Source organism: Falco cherrug, chromosome 1 (genome assembly GCF_023634085.1).
Source record: "Falco cherrug isolate bFalChe1 chromosome 1, bFalChe1.pri, whole genome shotgun sequence".
NCBI lineage: Eukaryota > Metazoa > Chordata > Aves > Falconiformes > Falconidae > Falco > Falco cherrug.
In genome coordinates, this window is record NC_073697.1 from 120,170,966 (window position 1) to 120,190,626 (window position 19,661).

Sequence of the window (19,661 nt, forward strand, 5' to 3'; positions counted from 1 at the left end):
CACAGTGCTGCTTCTGGAAATCCTAAAACTCGCTCCATCCCATCGAAGACCATCCAAACAAAGTGAAAATGGAGAAGCTGCTGTTTCTAAAACCGCAGCGGTTTAAAAGGTGGGCTTAATTTCAGTTCCAGGTATTGGCGGCAAAGCGACTGAGAAGGCCATCGCAGGCAGCATCGCCTGCCACTGGTCCTGAGGGCCACTCGGCCAGGGGAGGGCTGCCAGGCCAAGCTGGAGCCAGCAACCTTAACGTTTTGTTGCCCCTCCTTCTTAAAAGTTACATTTACCTTTTTAAAAAGTTATGTTTATGGAAGACGAGAACAAATCACCACGCAATATGCAAAACAAGACATTTATTCTTAGAAAAGCAGTCAGGTTTATGTACAGTGAGCCACAGAAGAGTTAAAATCGTGTACTGCTGCCTTCAGGATCCTTCCAACGTGCCTTCTTTGACTATGACTCGTGCGAGATTTCGTGCAAGAGCAAGTCGCAGCATTTCCACTTTCATAGTCTCAACGTCATCCTAAAAGCAAGCAGAGTTCGGGTTAGACGCAGTAATGAGCTGGCAACAGGCTCTCTTCCTGGGCTTTGGAAAGTAGGGATGGGTCGTTAAGAGGGAGAGCACGTGTATATGTACCTGTTACAGGGACCTGAGAAGAGCAAAAACTACGTTTCGCACTTTTTAGATCAACACAGACAGCACTGCCAAGCCTTCTCTTTTTCTGGCAGCTGCAGGGGTTTGCATGTGTAGCAAACGGCTCCCTGTTCTGCGCCTGCACCCTTCAGAGCCCGAGCTGCGAGACGGCAGCATCTCAGCTCTTCATTGCCCGTGTAATTTGCAGTTATTTGTCTTGGAAAAGCATCACAGTCCCATCCAAATCAGCAGAACGGTGCGGAGCGGAAGTACTCCTGTAGTGGGTTTGCATATACCTAAATATCTCCTGATGATGCCTGGTTCGGTTGGCCTTTAAAAATAACGATGTGCACCGGCCTCAGTAACGCCGGCTCTCCCCCTTTTCCTGCCCCCACGTAGGAGTATCTGTAGAGTTTGCTTTCCCCGACCCTCCCCACAGCCCCACCCCTGCGTTATCCTGTTGTCCTCAAAACAGGAGCTACCTGGAATTTCTGCTTATCCGACTTCCCAGCCGTCAGGTCTTCCAGGCATCGCATCAACTCGTAGGTCTGCTCTGCTGAAAATACCACCTGTGGAAATGAAAGTGCTTACTGAAAATGACGAAGTTTAAGGACATCGCGCAGTCCGAGATGGGAACTCAGCTGAGAAGAGGATGCTTTCACACCCCACAGATCCATTCTGACCCTTTAAACCACAGGATCAGAGGATAATTCAGGCTGGAAGCGACTTTGGGAGGCCCCTAGTGCCACCTCCTGCACAAAGCAGGGTCAGCCACCAGGTTGGAGCGGGTGCCTCTGGGCTTTATCCAGCCATGGGTCTGTAATGGCTAAACTGTCACTTTTTGGATGGATCTTAAAGCAAAAAATGGGGTTAAAAGAAGGGAGCACACTAGAAAAATCTTCAAGCCAAGCACTAGAAGGAACTGGATGCAACATGTACTTGAATTATTAACGTATGTGTCTTCCACTGCTGTTTTCTAAATGCGGGGAACCAAGTTAGGAGCTGATTATCCCAAGCCAGTGTGCTCCCACCGCTGGGACACTTGGATAGCTGTGCAATTCTGAACAGTTCTTGCGCGCTGGAAGTGCGGGTCCTAGCCCGGGGGGCAGAAAGGGGGTCACCAACTTTGAGAAGAAAAGAAAGGACAGGGGCGGTTGTCAGGTGTGACCGGCGTGCTCACCTCTTTCTGCTCCAGCAGGGGAAGGGCGTCTGTCAGCAGGGTCATCCAGAAGGAGCAAGGAGCGATGTGAGCCGTCATCAACATCAAAAGCAACTTGGCAGCTTCAGAGAACCGCTTCTCCCCATACAGCCGGTGGAATTCTCGGTACTTGCCTGCACACGGGTGGTGGTGAAGGGTAAAAGGCATCAGTCAGGGCCGGGCTACGGGACGGCGGGAGGTCGTTTGCTCCCATGAAGCCTGCGGCAGAGCTACCCCCAACCCAAACGAGTCTCCAAAGCAGCTGAGAGTCTGGGGGAACGGGAATCTTGTGCATGAGGAAAGGTTAAAAGAGAGGCTGGCTGAAAAGGCAGCCAAAAATCCATTACTGTTCTTGGTAAGGTTTAGTGTTTGAACCAGCCTGTTCACTAACTGGTACTGTCTGGTGCCGAGTGTCTGCAGGGTGAGCACCAGCACCACTGGCTTAGAGAAGCTGGCGGTGTCTGCAGAAACCAGGAATGGGGGCAGAGGGGTGGGGGGTGAATGTTCTTTTTGATATCGCAGAGTATCAGGAGGTCTGAAAGGCTTCATTGTCTTCCTGATTGTTTAAAGGGAAACTGAGACCTTTGTTAACGTGGCAAGTTCTGCTTTTGCTAAGAATTAGTTACATCGATATCCAGCATGGGAGAACTGGCTGAGGATGAAAGCGAGCTTTATTCTGCAGCTTTGTTTGTATCCACTAAACTGTCAAAATACTGGAAGTAATGATTCCCATTCAGATTCACCTCTGACTGATGCCTGAGCTCAAGGTAGAAACATGTGAAAGTTGTCCAGCAAAAATACACCTGATGTTTCTAAAAACTCCAAAGGAAAACCAAGCAGGAATATTTTCAGGCCTTTCAGAATTTTTTATAACGAGCAGAAAGGGAGGTAATTTCTCTACACACACAGCGACACAATTAAACTACAAATCTTTGGGGCTGATGTGAGGATCCCTGTGTGCCATTGGGACACGGAGATATGAGGGACCAACCTGGTAAATCACCGTTAGCTTCTAGGCTTCGTTTAGGATAAGGTTTAAATGGAGGGAATACAGTTCCCGTTTTGCAAGCTTGGACCAAACGGGAACAGATGAAATGCAGGATCACCCTCACTGTAACGCTGGCGTCAGCCAGAAGGGAGTCAGTCCAATTGCCAACAGCTCTTCCCAATTCCTGTTAGATTTGGCCCCAGTAACTGGCCTTGCTAACTGCCGCAGCTCCCCAGAAAGGTGCATTTTCGCTCAGTTTCCTGTCTTGCTCCATTAATCAAAGGCCACAGAGCAGCGGCAGCCAGATGGGCAGGTTATCACAGCCCACGCTTGTGCCAGCCAGGAGAAGGAAGCTGTGGTATGTAAAGGAAACTCGCTGGAGGCACTGCGCCGTTACTTGGCACAGCTGCGAAAGGGTAGGAGGGATCTTTTGTTTTGAGTGAGCTTGAAATTGGCATATGGAGCCAACAAACGTATTTGAGATTCTGCAGAACTTTGTGAAGTTAGTAGAACTATCACATTGTCAAAATAACTTAAACCACTGGTTTACTCTTCCAAGGAAGCACCCCAAGGTCTTCCAGATTGTGTTTGTTGGTATTTCCAAGTCTCTCTAGGTAGTGATACAGTCTGGAAAAAGACTAAGCAAGGGGAAGCCTACAAGTGTCAGAATTCCAGACTATCCCGCTCAAAGCAGCACAGAACAGATGCCTACTGCGAGTGCAGTTTAAACGCAGCCTCCTGGCAGCAAGCAGGCTGCATCCCAAATCACCTGCAGTCACTTGTTTTCCCCTCATCACTAAAACAGCCTGTAGCCAGGTGGAGGAAGACACAAATCCAAATAATTTGTGGAGTTAATAATGTTCTAAATTAACAGACCAGAATGAAAACTGTATACTTCTTACCAAGAAATGTTAGCCGGTCACTAAGCAGCATGGATGGTCCCAAATTATCAATGAGGTCTAAGTCAGAGAAGCACCCCCTTTCACAATAGTCCTTAAGGAACCTAGGGAGAAAGTAAAACACAATAAAAGCTTAGAGGAGAGAACATCATCCACATCCATTTTCTGTCTCCTAATCCCTTCCCAGAAAACTTCACTGGACAACCGAGTTTCATCTTAATCAACTTGCCTCGAGGGTTTCAGAAAACAACAAAACATTTCCTGGAAATGGCCAGTGCACGGGTGTAATGTGCATTTAACAGACATTCTATTTATTCTTCTAGATTTTGTGGTAGTTGAGATCTGTTCTTTAAAAGGAGTAAGTAAAGGAAGGAGCACAGGAAGCTGAAGCTGATGGATGCATAAATAACACTCCCAGATCATAACAAAAGCTCTATTTTTCTGCTGTGTAAAAAAAGTTGTTAAGCAGCAGGAACAAAAACAATTCTAAAAGCTTTTCATCTGTTTTGTCATAGCCTTCATTATGCTGCTTTTTTCAGAGCTCCTTCCTGTGATGGTTTTCTTTCACCTTCTGTTGAAAGAAATACAATGATTCCCACTCCTGCAAAGAACAAATGAGAAAAAAAAAAAAAAAGCCAAACCCAAACCAGCAATCTCTTACTACTCCCTTTTTTCACTGTTGAAGATAAGAGTACTGCCTGGCCACCTAGCCAGAGTGCCATTTCAAATTATACTCTATGCAATGAGATTGGTACCTGCCTATTTCCAATTAGCAAAATAATACATGACACGGATAGCTAGAGATTAAGCAGCATAAAGAGAGCTGACACAGCTTTTTTTCTAGGCCTAAGCTAAGCGTTGGCATCCTCTTCAATTTTGTAACAACCTTCCCACCCCTGCAAGGTCAGACATCGTGACAAGCTTAGGCAAAACCAGGGACGTGACAAAACCTGACTCTTTGTTATGCACGTTAGAATTGTGGGTTGAGATTTTCTGTAGAAATGGCTTAAGTGACTCCCACCGACTTGTTTGGAGATTGCATGGTAGACTAGACTGCTTAAAAATGGTCCGCTGAATAACGCACAGGCGGGGATTATCCTCCACCCAAATCAGTTCCCTGGTTCACCCTACAGGCCACCAACAGCCATATCGGAGCAAGTGAAAGGGCAGTGCATGAGACAGAGAAATTGCCAACAGAAATGTTTATCAAAGTGAAGTCTAAGAGCTTTGGACTGTCAGATAAAGCCAATCTGTTTCATCTCTGCATTTCATGAAGTGAAACGGTAGAAAAGAAACAGCCAGAGCGTTGCAGATGAGAGTACCCAAGGATGTCATTTTCTAGTCCAGAAGCAGGGACTTGGTCAGAGGGGAAGACAACCCCTACCTGCCTGCAGCAGACCCCTCTGGTCCCCTTCCTACCACCCCCTACAGCAGTAGCTGCCTGAGAGCTTCCGACTCACCGGTCTGATATCAGTGTAGCAAAAGCTGCATCCTTAGCTCTGATGCTCCACGACAGCGCAGAGCCCAAGCGATTATTCCGCAGAGCTTTCATGGCCATGATTTTGCAGATGCTACGAACTTAGGAAAAAACAGAGAAGAGGGAAAGAATTACTTTCAGTAGTTTCTCTTGTATCACTACAAGCAATGAGATTTAAAAATCAATCACCTTGTTCGTGCATCTGTCTCTGCTCACAGATCCTCAGCACTTTGAGGGCTTTCTGTTCCGTGTTAAGGGGTATCCGTTCAATATGAAGCTCCAAATATACCCTCCCGTATTCTGGGCAGTGGTCAAAGTAATCCACCCCCAGCTGCCAGAGGCTGAGAGAGGAAAAAAAAAAATAAATCATCAAGCATGCCAATCATATAAATCTTAAGTAAGACCAACGCTGGAGCCACAAGGAAAATCTGAGTCTGCGTTAACAACAGTTAGCTCTGATTAACTTAATACACAGATCTAAAATACTTTTCACTTTCTACCAAATACCAGCTGCCCCTTATACATCCCTGGAATATCTGCACCTCACAAGTGCTTCGGTGCAAACTGCTATATACCAAAAAAGCCAGGGGGTGCAGGAGCAATTCTACCCTGGTCAACGGGCCTGAGGGATTCTAACAGCTAGCTTTTGTCTTTCGTTCAGAAAGGAAAACACCTTTGCTGAAATTCTAACAGTAGCTGCCGTTACGTTTTGCCTTTTTACTTCATTAACATGTAGTTATTTGTTTTGGCTGCCTCGCTGTTAAGTCTATATCCTCCGAGTAAAAAAACCGAAACAGTTGCTACCTGTGATGGGAGAAGAGTCCTGAGGCATACTCTAGCAGGAGGAATTCACGCATGTTTGAACCGAAACTGGGGGGAAAGAGAGAAAATAAGCAGGCGTTATTATTTGCACCTCATTGGAAAAAACTGCTGACTTTATTTCACAAGTACGTTTCATTTGTGCAGCATGTTTTCTCATGGGCTATCTTAATAAGCTTCATACCTCAGGCCTAAGCATGCAGGTCAGCTTTCTCCTTGGGAAGACCTGCCAAATATTTACAGCACTTAGCAGATATAACTGAAAGTGCTTTAAGAAACTGAAACTTCAAGGGAACTCGGATAGCAAAATTCAATTGCTCAAACTTATAAATGTATTCAGAATGTAAGTACAGAAACTCTTCTTAGATCAGTTTCTCACCATTCCCTAAAATCACAAACATTTGGGCCCTTGATTATATTTCAGATAAAATTATATTTAAAAAAATAAAATCCTAACACTGCACTGAGGCATTGTTGAACAGCATGTCAAATGCATCTGGTCAGCAACGGCTGTTGCTTCTCAGAGCATCTGGGCTGCCTGTAACTTCGGAGGCACATGCGGTACCTTTATTCTCCATCCTCTGTATATGCCCAAGATGCTCCCTTTCAACCAAAATCCACGTGCTGTTTCAGTCATCCTGGCTGCTGGGTTGTCAGAATAATCAATGCAAATAAATACTTACTAGAGATTGTGAGATTGCAGGAGTTTACAGTGATCCAGTAGGTCAGTCAGATGAGCCACAAACCACCAGTTGCTCAGGGCGATGCTGTATTTGAAGCAAGCGAAAGAAAGAAAAACCTAAGCCTACCACTGCCAAGGAATGCGTCAGGTTTTCCACAGGCGTGTCTTACCAGTACAGAAGCTCTATTACAGTATAATGTCTGGTTGCGATGTCCCAGACCTTAATGGAATACTTTTAATTGCTGCCTGCTTCATGTATTTTTGCTAAATTCTTTGAAAGGATGATCAAGCAGGCTGTACCCATATCCTCTCCCCCAAATACTACTGGAAGCAATACCACAGAACTAGAGAATCAAAAACCTTAAAACTCAACCTGCATTCCTTGATCACTTGGTGCATCTCAAATTCAAAGGCTGCCATTAAAATCGTGTCTAGAGGCTCAGGGCTGCTTTCTCCACCCAGGAACAGGTCCATACTAGACTGTGGAATGAGATTACAAGAGATGATACATGCAGAAGTCGTGAGATGGTAGAAGATAGACGTTTGTTTGGATGTAGCAGCCTCGTTTAGGTTATTTTATGGGAAATAATAGCTCGCAGAGACTGAACACATTAACAAAAAAGATTTTTCCTTATTTTAGCGTAATGAAACTGGGAAAACAGTTTGCAGGAACAAGACTGGTAACATTAGACATGGAAGAGACTGGGTCTTCAGCAATTATCTGTCCGCTCTATCAGTCTGCCAGTCCACTTACAAATTCTAGGAAACATCTTACAGGTATATTATTGCTGTAAGATGTCAACCCTCGCAAAGTTTTCCTTTAAGTAGAGTAACCACCCTTGTGTGCATAAAACGGTGGTGAATATAAAAATAATTCTATTTCATGCCTGTGCATAAAACCGCAGTTCCATTGGCTTCACAGTTGGATGGGAATACAGGAGTCGGGTGACCAGAAAGTGGTACCAAGTAGTCATCAGTTCCTTTTTCTCCAGTATGGCATCCTCGTCTCCCAGCAGGATCTAACAGGAGAAAAACATAGGAGTAATTCTGCAAATTCAGCAATGTGCACAGCTGCATTGTAACTCTTCAGAGGCACTACTCCCATTTTGCAAAGTTGAGGATTTAATCAAAACTAAGTAACAAAGGACAAAGATCCTTCTCAGATAATTAGCCTTATGACCTTGGAAACGAAGAGAAAATGATCTGCCCAGGCTTGCAAGGACTGTTGCAAAACAAAGAACACAATACAGAAGACTGGCCTGAAATGTCCTGATTTAATGAACAGATCATCCCAGCATATTAAAGTTACTTATGGCTGCAAAGGGCTCCTGAAATGCACAAGGATGGATCCAATACCTGTCCACAGTTCCCTCCCTTCTCAGCAAAAACATACCTTGCAGATGGATTCCATGTGGGAATTGGAAGCAAAAGTTCCATCTTGTAGATAACGCTGACATTCTTCATGCCAGTGCTGCCACTTCAGCTCCATCTCTGTCAGTGTCTGGGTGTTGCCAAGCTGAACAGAGGATAAAATATGTAAAATAAAGAAAACACCAAGTCAAATCACAGCAGGTTCTTGGGCTGAACTCACAGTCACTTAGGATAAAAAGCTAAACACGGGGCTGCCATCAAATTTCTCCTTGTCCTACAGTTGCATTTGAAGTGTCTTCCTTTACCCACCTAAATAAGGCAAAGGAGAGCCTGTGAAAGGTAACTACGATGCAGCTGCTTTTTCCTTCACAAAGAAATCACTGCAACAGAGAGAAACTGCTGGTAAAGTCTTCAGAGACCATTCTGTACAAGAGAACAGTTCTCAACAGGAACTGTTTCAGACAACTGGATCATGTATCCTGCTAAAAAAAAAAAAATTACTTTTCTAATTATGTTGGCTTGTCACCTAACAGTCTTCTATCTGAATGGTTGGTCCTTCTGGGCCAATATTACTACTGGATTCAGATTGAGACGTTTTAATAGTGAACAAATTGTGATGTTACAGGAGACACACCAGAGGTGGCTCTCTTTTCCCAATGGAACTGCATGAAAAAAATCCACTTTGTACATACACTGGGCACAGGCATCTTCTTCATCAAGTCATCCAAGATTTTGTACATGTTCACTGACGTGGGATTGGCACTGGCTTCCTTGGAGAGCAAGTGCCGTGCTTCATCCATTCGGCCTTGCAGCACAAAGACATCCACCTGCAAAAACCACACATCTGTGAGCACCACACTGTGCAAGGCTACGAAATACCCAGGAAAAGTACCAGAGGGGAACTGTAACTTGTGATTTAGGCAAGTGGAGTTAAAATGGTTAAACTGTAGGCCCCGCTAATTCAAATACACAGTGTAAGTCTTACGGATTGTGAAAGGATCAGGGAACGAGGGGTAGGACAATCTTCAGAATGGCTTCATCTTAAAACCTATATAAGCATACAGCAGCAGTGCCCTAGGTATCAGTTTCTGAGATGCAGTCTCTCACATCAAGTAGGGAAGAGGAAGGCAAAACACATAGGCACAAATTCTCTTTAAGAATCTTATAGGTTACTGTACTAACCACGTTCCAGAAGAGTTTGTGTTTCGATGGATTTTCACTGCTCAGAACTTCGCGGACCATGTTGTCAACATCACAGACATGAAGTCGAACCCAGTCAAGGAGGCGAAGAAGAAGGGGGCCAGCTTTACGCAGAGATTTAATTCTGTTAGTTCCCAAGTGTTTGTTCCGAGACTGCGATCTTACACGCTTCTAACCTTTATGGTTTGACAATCGTGAGGTTTACTGATTGGATTTCTACCTGCCACACTCCAATTGCAAAGGAACAGAGTTCCTGAAGTAGCCAGGCTGTGGGAGCACCAGGCTGCTAACAGACTTCCACGTGGCAAATTTTAGACAGAAAGCAACACAGTCCAGCAGAAACCCCTTACCAGTTACTTGAAGAAATAAAAGGCGAGTGATTCAGATCATAAATCTTGCAATGCCAAGAGACACATAGAATGTTGTTGTTTAATTGAGCATCAATCCATTATTATCAACTGCATAGGAGGAAGAAATCTGGCACTAGGTAATGAACTTTTCTTCAGCTTAAGTAATCCACAATTTGTGAATCTCTCTTCTGAATTCTGGGACTGTGCAAGTAGCGTATTTGTTTGTATAATCCAATTTCCTTAAAAAAATTGTTTACTGCTTTAAAATGCTGGTGTAAATAAACTGACTTAAAAAATGACACCCTAAAGTTAAAGGAGTTGCATCAGAGAATGCATAAATGTTAGCTGGCATCAACATATTTGACACTTAAAGATGTGTTTCTGCTTAGAAGTCAAATAAATTGGCAACAACTTTTGATATCCCTCTTCTTCACTACCTTTCTGTCAAAAAGACAATTTAAATCGTACTGTCGTATGCATGAGGGGAAAAAGTAGAAAGCAAATCTAATAGCTTGACATAATTCAATATGAAGGCAGCAATTTACTGAGGCAGAAGAGGTATTAAAAGGTTTATTGACACTTTTCATCTCTCTAAAACATAATAAAATATGACATAATGGATGCTATATAAATTTTAAACAAATAAATATTAAAAAAAGCGTCCTTCAGTCCTAACATCAAGGTATTTCACTGCTCACCTGCAGCTGCTTCAACAAAGAGAATCTCACAGAGGTTCCAGATCAGCTCCATTGCAGAGAGAATAGAAACCTGAAAAAAGCAGCAGGGCCACGTTTCAGACTTAATTATTCCAGTTGTTGGGGTTTTTTTAACCACACAAAGGCATGTGCTGTCCATAGCAATCAGTTAAGCTCAGTTCTTACAGACAAGAGAAACGTCACATTGCAGTTTCACAGATACAAATTAAGAGATGGAAAGAAGCCACAACTTCTCAACACACATCCAGCTTAGAAAATGTTGATGCTATTTGTGAACTGAAATGCAATGACAATCTGTCATCAGCAGGCAATACTGAAGAGTACAGAAAATTATTTTCAGCTTTTTTGCACTCCTGAAGATTTAACAATACAAACAGCAAAGGCAGAAAGAAAGGCCAGTGAAGCAACGTCCCTGCGGCTAACAGGACAGAACTCCTGTCAGCACGCTGCTCTCCCCGTAAAACTCTTCTGGTGTCTGACAGTTCACGGTGAACACCTACCGCCTGCTACAGGGCTCAGATGCAGCTGAGTGGAACCTGAGCGTTTGAGGGGCAAAGGTTCAGATGGGCAAGTACTGGCCCGCAGCTGACTTTAGGGTAACAAGAAAACATCACACCTATAACACTGAATATATGTTTAAGCAATGGCAGTGAACCGAGACGCTGGGCAACTTCTTGTTGTTTTAGAAATACAGGAGCTATTTCTTCCCGTTTACTCTTGGTCATGAACTGCATCCAATATACTAAGCCAGAGTTAAATCAAAAATGCCTTATTGCCACAGTGCTGGCCTCGATGAATTTACTAACTCGCGATTCACGACCAGTTGTGCCTAGTGACACGATTGCAGATTACCTGTGTGCTATACTGGCTCTGCAGGGCTGGGTCCCGGGCTGAAACTGAGGGAAGAATAAGAAAGGTCAAAGAGCAACGTATTTACCTTTCGCAGCCCTTTCTGGGCTCCTAAATAAAGACAATATGTGAGCACTCAGCAAGAACAGACCTAAATGAGTACACACAGGGCAAAGCTAACTTGTACGTAGAACTTTCTAACTTTTTTTTTTATAAATCCTGTGCAAATCTGGGTATGGCTACAGGACACGGATGGAAGAGTAAAATCTCCCACTTTCTGGGGGAAGCAAGCTGTTAGTTTGGACTCACATTTCCCATAAAACTGCAACCAGAGATATGAAAAGACTGCAAGCCCCCAGAAAATCAAACACAGTGGAAAGAAGTATCTCTGACCACACTGGATTTGCAAACCAACTTGGAACTGATGCAAACCAACGATGGAAATGGAGTCGATAATTCCCGAAATCTACGTGTGCTATTTTACAGTAGTTGCAATAACTTACAATTGAAACGCTACTTTTATAATTGCAAACAGCGTTTCCTTTTATTGCAGGAAGAGAACAAACTTACAAGCTGCCTGGTGCATGTCCTCCATACAGGCTCTGATCACCGAGCGGTAGTTTTTACTCACTTGAACCAACCTGCCAAAACACAAACAGGCTTTGGTTAGAGAGACCTGTTGGAGCTTTAGTCTCGTGCCTGTCAGCCACTAAAGCCTCGCACGTTTCCCTGCAGCAGCAGCCGCTCCCTGTGCTGGGGTGAATCCAGGGGGGATCAGCAAGGCTGCACACGCCGGCAATACGCTGGCAGAGGGGTGGTCGGCATGGTTCCTGAAATGATCAGGGCCTGGGTTTGTAGAATTACCCCAGAATGAGCCCAGAACAGCCGGGTTTTCGGCACTGCTGCTGCTTACAGCAGCTCTGAGCAGCCTGGCCCACGGCACGTGCCCGGCTGGAGGCATCTATAAGCAAATAGCATCTGCCTGGCTGCAGCAGGAGCGGCGGGGGGGTCCCACCGGGGGCTCGTCCTCCCCGCGCCCCCACTCACTGCGCTTTCCTCGACTTCCCCACCAGCTCCTCCTCGCTCCGCTGGAGCCCGACGAAGATCCCGTGCGACTCGTTGAAGAGTTTCCGCAGGGTCTGGATGTAGATGTCCTGATCCTTGCGGACCACGAAAACGCGGGAGGCGCTGGGCCCTCCCTCCCCGGTGCCTGCAACACAGCCCGTCAGCGCCCGGGGACGGGACGGGGACCGGGTGGGGGACGGGGATCGGGGACCGGGGATCGGGACGGGGGACGGGGACCGGGGGACGGGGACCGGGGACCCACCTCTGCGGCCGAAGAGGGTCTCGCACACCAGCACCTCGGCGGGGCCCCAGGCGAAGCACAGCTGCCTGGCGGCGGGGTCCGCGCCCGGCACCACCTGTGAGGGGACAGCGGCGGGTCAGAGGCGCCCGCACCGCCCCGGCCCCCCCGGCCCGCCCCGCCCCGCACCATCAGCGGCGGCTCCGCATCCAGCTCCTCCATGGCGCCGGCCGCGCTCCGCTCCGCTCCGCTCCCGCCCACCGGCCCGGGGAGGCCCCGCCGCGGCTGCCCGTGCCGCTGCCTGCGCCGCCCGCGCCCCCGCCCGCCGCGGCCCCCGGCCCCGCCGCGCACCGGCGCTTCCCCGCGGCGCCGCCGGCCCGAGCGGGGGGCCCGGGCGGGGGAAGGGGCCCGCGGGGCCCCGCCGGTTCGGGGCAGGCGCGGCCGCTCGCCCCGGAAGCGTCGCCGCTGCCGAGGCCCCGCCGGGGCGGGAGCGGGGCTGGGGCCGGGGCTGCTCCGCTCCGGCCGGGGCTGCCTCGGGCGCTGCACACGGGCCGCCCACCGGCCACCCCCAGCCCCGCCAGGCGGCGGCTGCCGCGGCCCGGCCCCCCGGAGCCCGGTCAGGCGGCGGCGGCCCCGGCCGGGCCCCGAGCGCCGGCAGTGGGGCAGGGCCACCCCGACGCTGCCCCCCCGAGCCCCGTACGCGGACCGCGGGGGGCGGCAGGATGGGTCCCCCCCGCCTCCATCGTTCTCTTGCCCCGTGGCTGCGGTGCTGGCCGCAGGAGCGGGGCGAGCCGGTGGGTCGGTCAGCGCCGTGTCCGTGTTGGCTCTCCTGACCCGGCTGCCCGCTAATAACCAGGCTGTCATTAACTGGCGGGCGGGCCTGCAGGCGGCGGAGGTGGCGTTCCCTGGAGCGGAGCTGCCGGAGCTCTGGGGCAAGCTCACTGATAAAGCTGAGCCATCTAATTATGTGCTTTATGACTTGAGCGACTTGCCCGCAGGCTGGAGACAGCCAGGGTCCTAACGTAGGATCTAATGAAACATCAGATCGATCAGATCCGGTCGGGGAGATGTGCTGGCAGGTGTCAGCTCGACGGTGCCGCATTCACTTGCTCTGGGCCGTGAGAGTTTTGTCCCTTCTCTTCCCGGTGGGGCTCAGCGTGGGGGTGAATTACCCACTAGGGACCGGGCAGGGTTTGCCTGCTGGAACTGCCTCATCAACTGGGGACAGGCATTTTAGCTGGGCCCATAACGATAGGACAAGGGGGGATGGCTTTAAACTAAAAGAGAGTAGATTTGGATTAGATATTGGAAGAAATCCTTCCCTGTGAGGGTGCTGAGGCGCTGGCACGGGCTGCCCGGAGCAGCTGTGGGTGCCCCATCCCTGGCAGGGCTCAAGGCCAGGCTGGACGGGGCTGGGGGCACCCTGGGCTGGTGGCAGAGATCCATGTCCATGACAAGGTGGTGAGAACTAGTTGATCTTTAAGGTCCCTTCCAACCCAAACTATTCTGTGATAGGAACTTTCTAACTCGGAGCTCACGTACTGGTGGAATTGAACTTGAGTATCTGTTGATAACTTGGTGTGATAAAACAGTAACCACACACTGCTGCTTTCCTTCCTATCTCTGCGTACTCCTTGCTTTTTGCCTATTCTTCTCAAGAACAAACTTGTTCAGTGATATGCTTTTAAAGAAAAATACTAGCAATGCTATCTCACTGAACTTGCAGCTAGAAGAAGCCAGCCTCTCTCAGACTAGTGCTTTTCAAAGAAGCTCACGAAGAATTAATTTTTCAAGATAGCTTAAATCATTTGCTGTCCTCATATGACAAATGCTGCAACACTCCACTGCTAAATTGCCCTTTTTTACTTTATTGGCTACTGCATCCATCATTTCCAGTGAAAATAAAGCCAGCAGTTATCTTTGGTAAGAGCACACTGTGACACCAATTGTGCTGAGAAAAGGAAGCGGTGTCTATTCAGGTCAGTCAGGAGGAACAGCTTGTTGCAGTGTAGAAGAATTTAAAATAAATCTTCAGAAACCTGCTTGAGAAACTAAGACTCACCAGTTTTAAGAAAGCTTATCATTTATTGTGGGTAAGAGTCCTGTGTTTTGGGGGAATTTGGGGATGTGCATGTATTCAAATCTGTTGTATGAAGTCAAATTCATCTGTGGTCCTATAAAATGGTGCTGCTCTATGCTGCAGGCTTCTGAGCACATTAGTGCTGATAGCTAGATCCCAAATATCCTTCCACATGTTACTAAAACGGCGCCAGGTACAAATCAAAACTGGATGTCTGAAAACCCAGCGATAAGAGGTCTTCTGCTACCATCCTTCAAGGGTAAGGTGCTGCTTCTATAACTGCATCAGTTTCTTGTGACTGGTAGAAGGAGACTTCTAATGGCTTATGCTGGAGAAAAATACAGAGCCCACTGCTTGTATGGGTGTCATAATTAAAAGCCACTAATGAACTAAACCACATAATTAATATAGAGCTGGCTAATTCTCTTAATGGAAATCTGAGACTTGCCTACCAGGTGAGATCCTTGTTACAAGGATGGGAGTCACTTATTTGTTTTCCATGCAGTGATGCTAAGGAGTTCTTTCCACGGGAGCTCATTTGAGTATCAACTGTGATAGCAGAACTTGCCACCTGAGGCTTTCCTAGGGATGCTCAAGTGCCTGGAGTGCCCCTGTGTTCTTTTACTGTGCCACATGTGTTTCTCTTGCTTTCCTTTTATCCTTTTCCACACATAACACTTGTCTCTGTGGGCCACTCTGTGGGGAGCCACAGCCCTACCCGCAGGGAGAGTCAGCCAAAAGGCAGGTGATCAGCCTTTACCAACGATATTGCAAGGCCTGACAACCCTGGAGAGTGCCCGTCGGTCCCACTGGGCTTATTTCTCTTCATCAGCATGGAGAGAGGAGTGTTGATTACTGAGGTGGTGAGTCTAGGAGTGGGACAGCATCTTCTTCTGCTCCAGGATCTATCCTGTGTAAAGAGACACTAAAATCTGGTCCAGGAACTCTGATCCTTTCCTGCCGGCTCTTGGCACGTACAGTCTGCTTTGCTGACTCACTAGAAGTGTAAGTGGCTTTTCATATTTGCAGTGTCTGATGCTCTTGAACAGATAAGGAAGGTTGCTGGTTTCTTGGAAAATCATCTTGGGAAAGGTGAGGTTTAGTATGAAATCTTGACATTTCTTTGTCCTCCTTTGAACATTAGCTGGAGGTCTGCACATATCTAAAAGGGAGACCTTCCTGCACACCTTGCAAAAGGGCTCCTGTGCCTTTCCCGTCCATGTAATTAAGCAGAATTGGGAACCGCTGCGTCAGTGACTCAAAAAGGCTTTGGAGTACAGGCTCTGGGTCCAGCAAGGAAGGGGAAGGCAAAGACGAAGAGCAACTGTTACTGTTTTCCAGTCAGGGGAAAAAGAAAAAAAAGGCAAAAAAAACCCCAAAGCTTGATGAGGAGGGACGTTACTAAGTTGTGAAATAGGAGGTTTGAAAGCTATTTCATAACTTGGGGAACAGAGGGAATGATTGGCATCATGAACAGGGAAGGCACAGAACAGGCAGTGCCCCAGGCAAAAGGTATTTTCTGTTCCCAGGGCTGAACTATTAATGAATAGCAAAGCCTGAAGAAACCACTCGGACCTTCAGAGTCCAGGCTGAGAAGGCAGCTTTAGCCCTACTCGCTTGCTTACACCTTGAAATAACTGCTTTCTATTCTTGTACTGAACTAATTGCAAAGTAATACACAGTTTTGAAAGGGCTGGAGTTGCTTTTGTAGGCTTATGCTTGCTAATGTGCATAGCACACTCCTTCTGCTTGTAGCTGTCTTAATGTCTTAAAAATCCTCATATTTTAAAATCTCAGCGTGAAAGGGAACGTATATTGAACACCCATAGTCCCTACCCTCTTCAGACGAGCGTGGAGAAAAGCCAAAGGAGCTCTGCAAGATTGAGATGCATCATATTTCTTCCTTATAAAACTGCTGTATGACAATGAAACAAGGCATGGAAATATTTTAGGAAACAACACGTGGAATTTTTTTCCCCAGAGATGGAATTTCTCTGGAATTCTCACTGTGACGCTTCTCCATTCACTTCCCTTCAACTCTGTGCATTGAAGAGGAGGAGCTCAGAGAGACAAAAAGCTTTGCCTTTGCCCCCCTCTGCTGCAGCCTGGACCCTGCAGAACTGGATCCTTTGTAGTTCCCAGTGTGGGTTCTTCCCTGCCGCTCGCTCCGAGTGCTGCTGTCTAGCCAGTTATCTTTGCAGGTTTTAGCACTCTGTTCATTATTAGCTCCACTAAATCTCCCGTATAACACAAGCTTCCTCTGTTGCTATATAAGAAGAAAAACCAGACAAATACGAGGTTTGTAGAAACCTGCTCTGTGATTGGGGATCTGTGTAATTGGTGGCCACACCAATAGTGGTACAGACGAAACAGTCTTCAGGTTTTTTGAGTGCATCTTCTGCAGTGGCAGTGAAATCTTACATATTCTCATAAAATCTAGCATGGCCAGCAGGTCAAGGAAGGTGATCCTCCCCCTCTGCCCTGGTGAGGCCACATCTGGAGTGCTGTGTCCAGTTCTGGGCTCCCCAGTTCAAGAGAGACTGAGAAATACTGGAGAGGGTCCAGCAGACGCTACAAACATGATGGGGGGGACTGGCACATCTCCCCGATGAGAAACGGCTGAGAGAGCTGGGCCTGTTTAGCCTGGAGAAGACTGAGAGGATCTTACCAATGCATACAAATATCTTAAGGGTGAGTGTCAAGAGGATGATGGGTCCAGGCTCTTTTTCAGCGGTGCCCAGTGACAGGACAAGGGGCAACGGGCACAAACTGCAACACAGGCAGTTCCATCTGAATCTGAGGAAAAACTTTACTTTGAGGGTGACAGAGCACTGGCACAGGCTGCCCAGAGAGGCTGTGGAATCTCCTTCTCTGGAGACACTCACAACCCATCTGGACACGATTCTGTGCAACCTGCTGTAGGAGAACTTGGTTTAGTAGGGGGTTGGACAGGTGACTTCCAGAGGTCTCTTCCAACCCTGACGATTCTGTGGTTTTCCTGTCTCCTTTTAAGCACATCTATGCTATTTGTGATGCTGGCCTTAATGTATGTCTCACTTGATGCCACTCCTGCATTCACTTCTTTCACGCCACTCTCAGGCCTTGACCAGTTTCACCCCACCTCCCAAAGAAATCCTCCTCCTGGACCTGCAGCACAGAGTTCTTCAATGAGGGAGTGGGGGGAGAAGTGACGAGAGCAAAATAAAACGAGCAACATCAGTCTTGACGCCCTTCCTCACAGCGGTCGCTCCTCTATGATGTTGCATCATTTCTAAAAATAGAACTTACAGTCCTTTGGGAAATGGCACTCATCTTTTGTTCTGTAAAGTGGTTTTCAGTCTCACTTAAAAAAGCCGTGTACGAGGTAGAATACAGGGGTTTAAGATGCTTTATTTCCTAGTTCTCACATATAATCCTGCTTCTTAATGGTGATAATGGACTTCAGAAGGTCCAACTGACATTGCTCATTGCTCTTCAGAGCTAAAATTAAAGGCGAGGGGAGATTGTAGGAGACTGATACACTGTCAGACTGTGTGAGGGGGATTTGCACAGAAGTGTGTTGTTTTCTCTAGCCACAGGTGCTTCTTGCCTCTCGGTACCTTAAATAGAAAAATAATAGCATGAGTAATTAAATGCAGGGAAAGCAGGCAGGATAGACTGAATGGAACAGCCTTTTGATGATAAATCAAGGAAAATGACACAGTTAGGAGTGGAAAGTACGGCTCAAAGGACTATCTGTTTGAGTTGCAGTCAAAATTTAAAACAGCATCTCAGTTGTCTTCCTGGGTCAGACTGAGCTCTTCTAGTGCCTGTGACTTTTCCAGAACTGACTCACAAAGACTCTTCAGAAGGAGTAAAATACTAAAACTAAAAGGTTCTATGAATTTTTTAATGAATTTTGATCTTTTAGAGTACTGAAGCCGAGGGTAAATGTTACAATATATGGGAGCCTAGTCTATGAGGACATGGTAAAAGACTTCACTGCGTGTGTTTAGCAGAAACTCAGCAGGCTGTGTGGGCCATCTTCACAGCCTCAGGTAGGGTTGTGGCTGTGTTATTTTCTCAACTGTGGACTCACTTGAAAGTTTGGCTTCAGCTTCCTATCCTCAGTGGGTGTTAATCTTCTTCAGTTTCCAGACAATTGCAATATAACAAAAAGATCCCTGTGTGTCCGCACTCAGAAGGGAGGTACCGGAATGTGAAGTAACATGACAAAAGGCAGAGGAGGGGGCTCAGATTCGAGAGTGAAAAGCGAGTCTGCAGTCTGTGCTTTGCTCAAGTTTCTCTTCAGTTGATGTTTCACTACTTGAGTAGTTCGTTCTGGACAAATCCCATTTCATAATGTCTCCGGAACGGTGCAGGAGGTGCTTTATACACAGGCCCAGGTTTTGTCATGTCAGGAGCAGAAGGGTGGCATGACCATATGGCCACCTCTGTGCCGTGATCCAGAGCGTATTCGCCACATGGAGCGGAGCTGGTGTGGACTAATGGCCACCCGGTAAATCCATCCCTGAAGCATCTACAAGGGTTATTTTTGTGGTGTTTCTTTTCCACCGACGTGCTGCAGAGAAACTGTTGACGAACGATGGTGGCGGGTCTAACACTGATGGGAAAAGGCCCAGAAACTTTTGTGGGAACCCTGGAGTTCCTGAGGATTTCCTCCTTCGCTCCATTGGGATGAGCTTGAAGAAATCACATCACTAGTAGTATGTCCTTTTATTTAGGTATTACAGTTTTTGAGGTGCTGCATCACGCGCCCTTAGCTCGTTGAAAAAGCATGAGTAAACCTTGACTGCAATTGTTTTGATTGCATTCAAGATATGTTTTTCAGACGCAGCAGCGGCAGGGCAGGCCCCAGATCCCTCTGCCGACACTACATGTATTTCGGGGCAACCTCCCGCCTCACCTTCCTCAGGGGGAAGGTGGGGGGATTCAAAGTGCGGCGGATGGCTGTCAAACCTCGCCGACGTTATCAGCATCATCCGTAAAACAGCGAGGGCCGCGACCAAGGGGGGAAAAAACGTGTCAGGTCTGAGGAGGCCCAAGCGGTGGGCGAGGCGGAGGGGTCACCCACGGGGGAGCGCCAGGACAGGGCGCC

General features: G+C 47.4%; 1 protein-coding gene across 2 annotated transcripts; it reads right to left on the bottom strand.

Moving 5' to 3' along the window:
- Positions 1-335: 335 nt before the first annotated feature.
- Positions 336-12,816, bottom strand: NUP85 (nucleoporin 85). 2 transcript variants are annotated; one of them, XM_055724904.1, is made up of 19 exons: positions 12,673-12,816; positions 12,508-12,601; positions 12,228-12,390; positions 11,751-11,821; positions 11,184-11,227; positions 10,314-10,383; positions 9,248-9,369; positions 8,758-8,892; positions 8,088-8,210; positions 7,582-7,713; positions 7,068-7,174; positions 6,696-6,779; positions 5,998-6,063; positions 5,383-5,534; positions 5,177-5,294; positions 3,720-3,820; positions 1,812-1,963; positions 1,114-1,200; positions 336-520 (listed from the first exon to the last, which is right to left on the bottom strand). In XM_055724904.1, the coding sequence occupies exons 1-19, from the start codon at positions 12,703-12,705 to the stop codon at positions 422-424; spliced, it is 1,953 nt and encodes a 650-aa protein (XP_055580879.1). In that variant the 5' UTR covers positions 12,706-12,816; the 3' UTR covers positions 336-421. The 2 variants fall into 2 exon arrangements, with proteins under 2 accessions (XP_055580879.1, XP_055580874.1); XM_055724899.1 differs by having other exon boundaries at positions 12,228-12,601.
- Between the last annotated feature and the right edge of the window lie 6,845 nt (positions 12,817-19,661).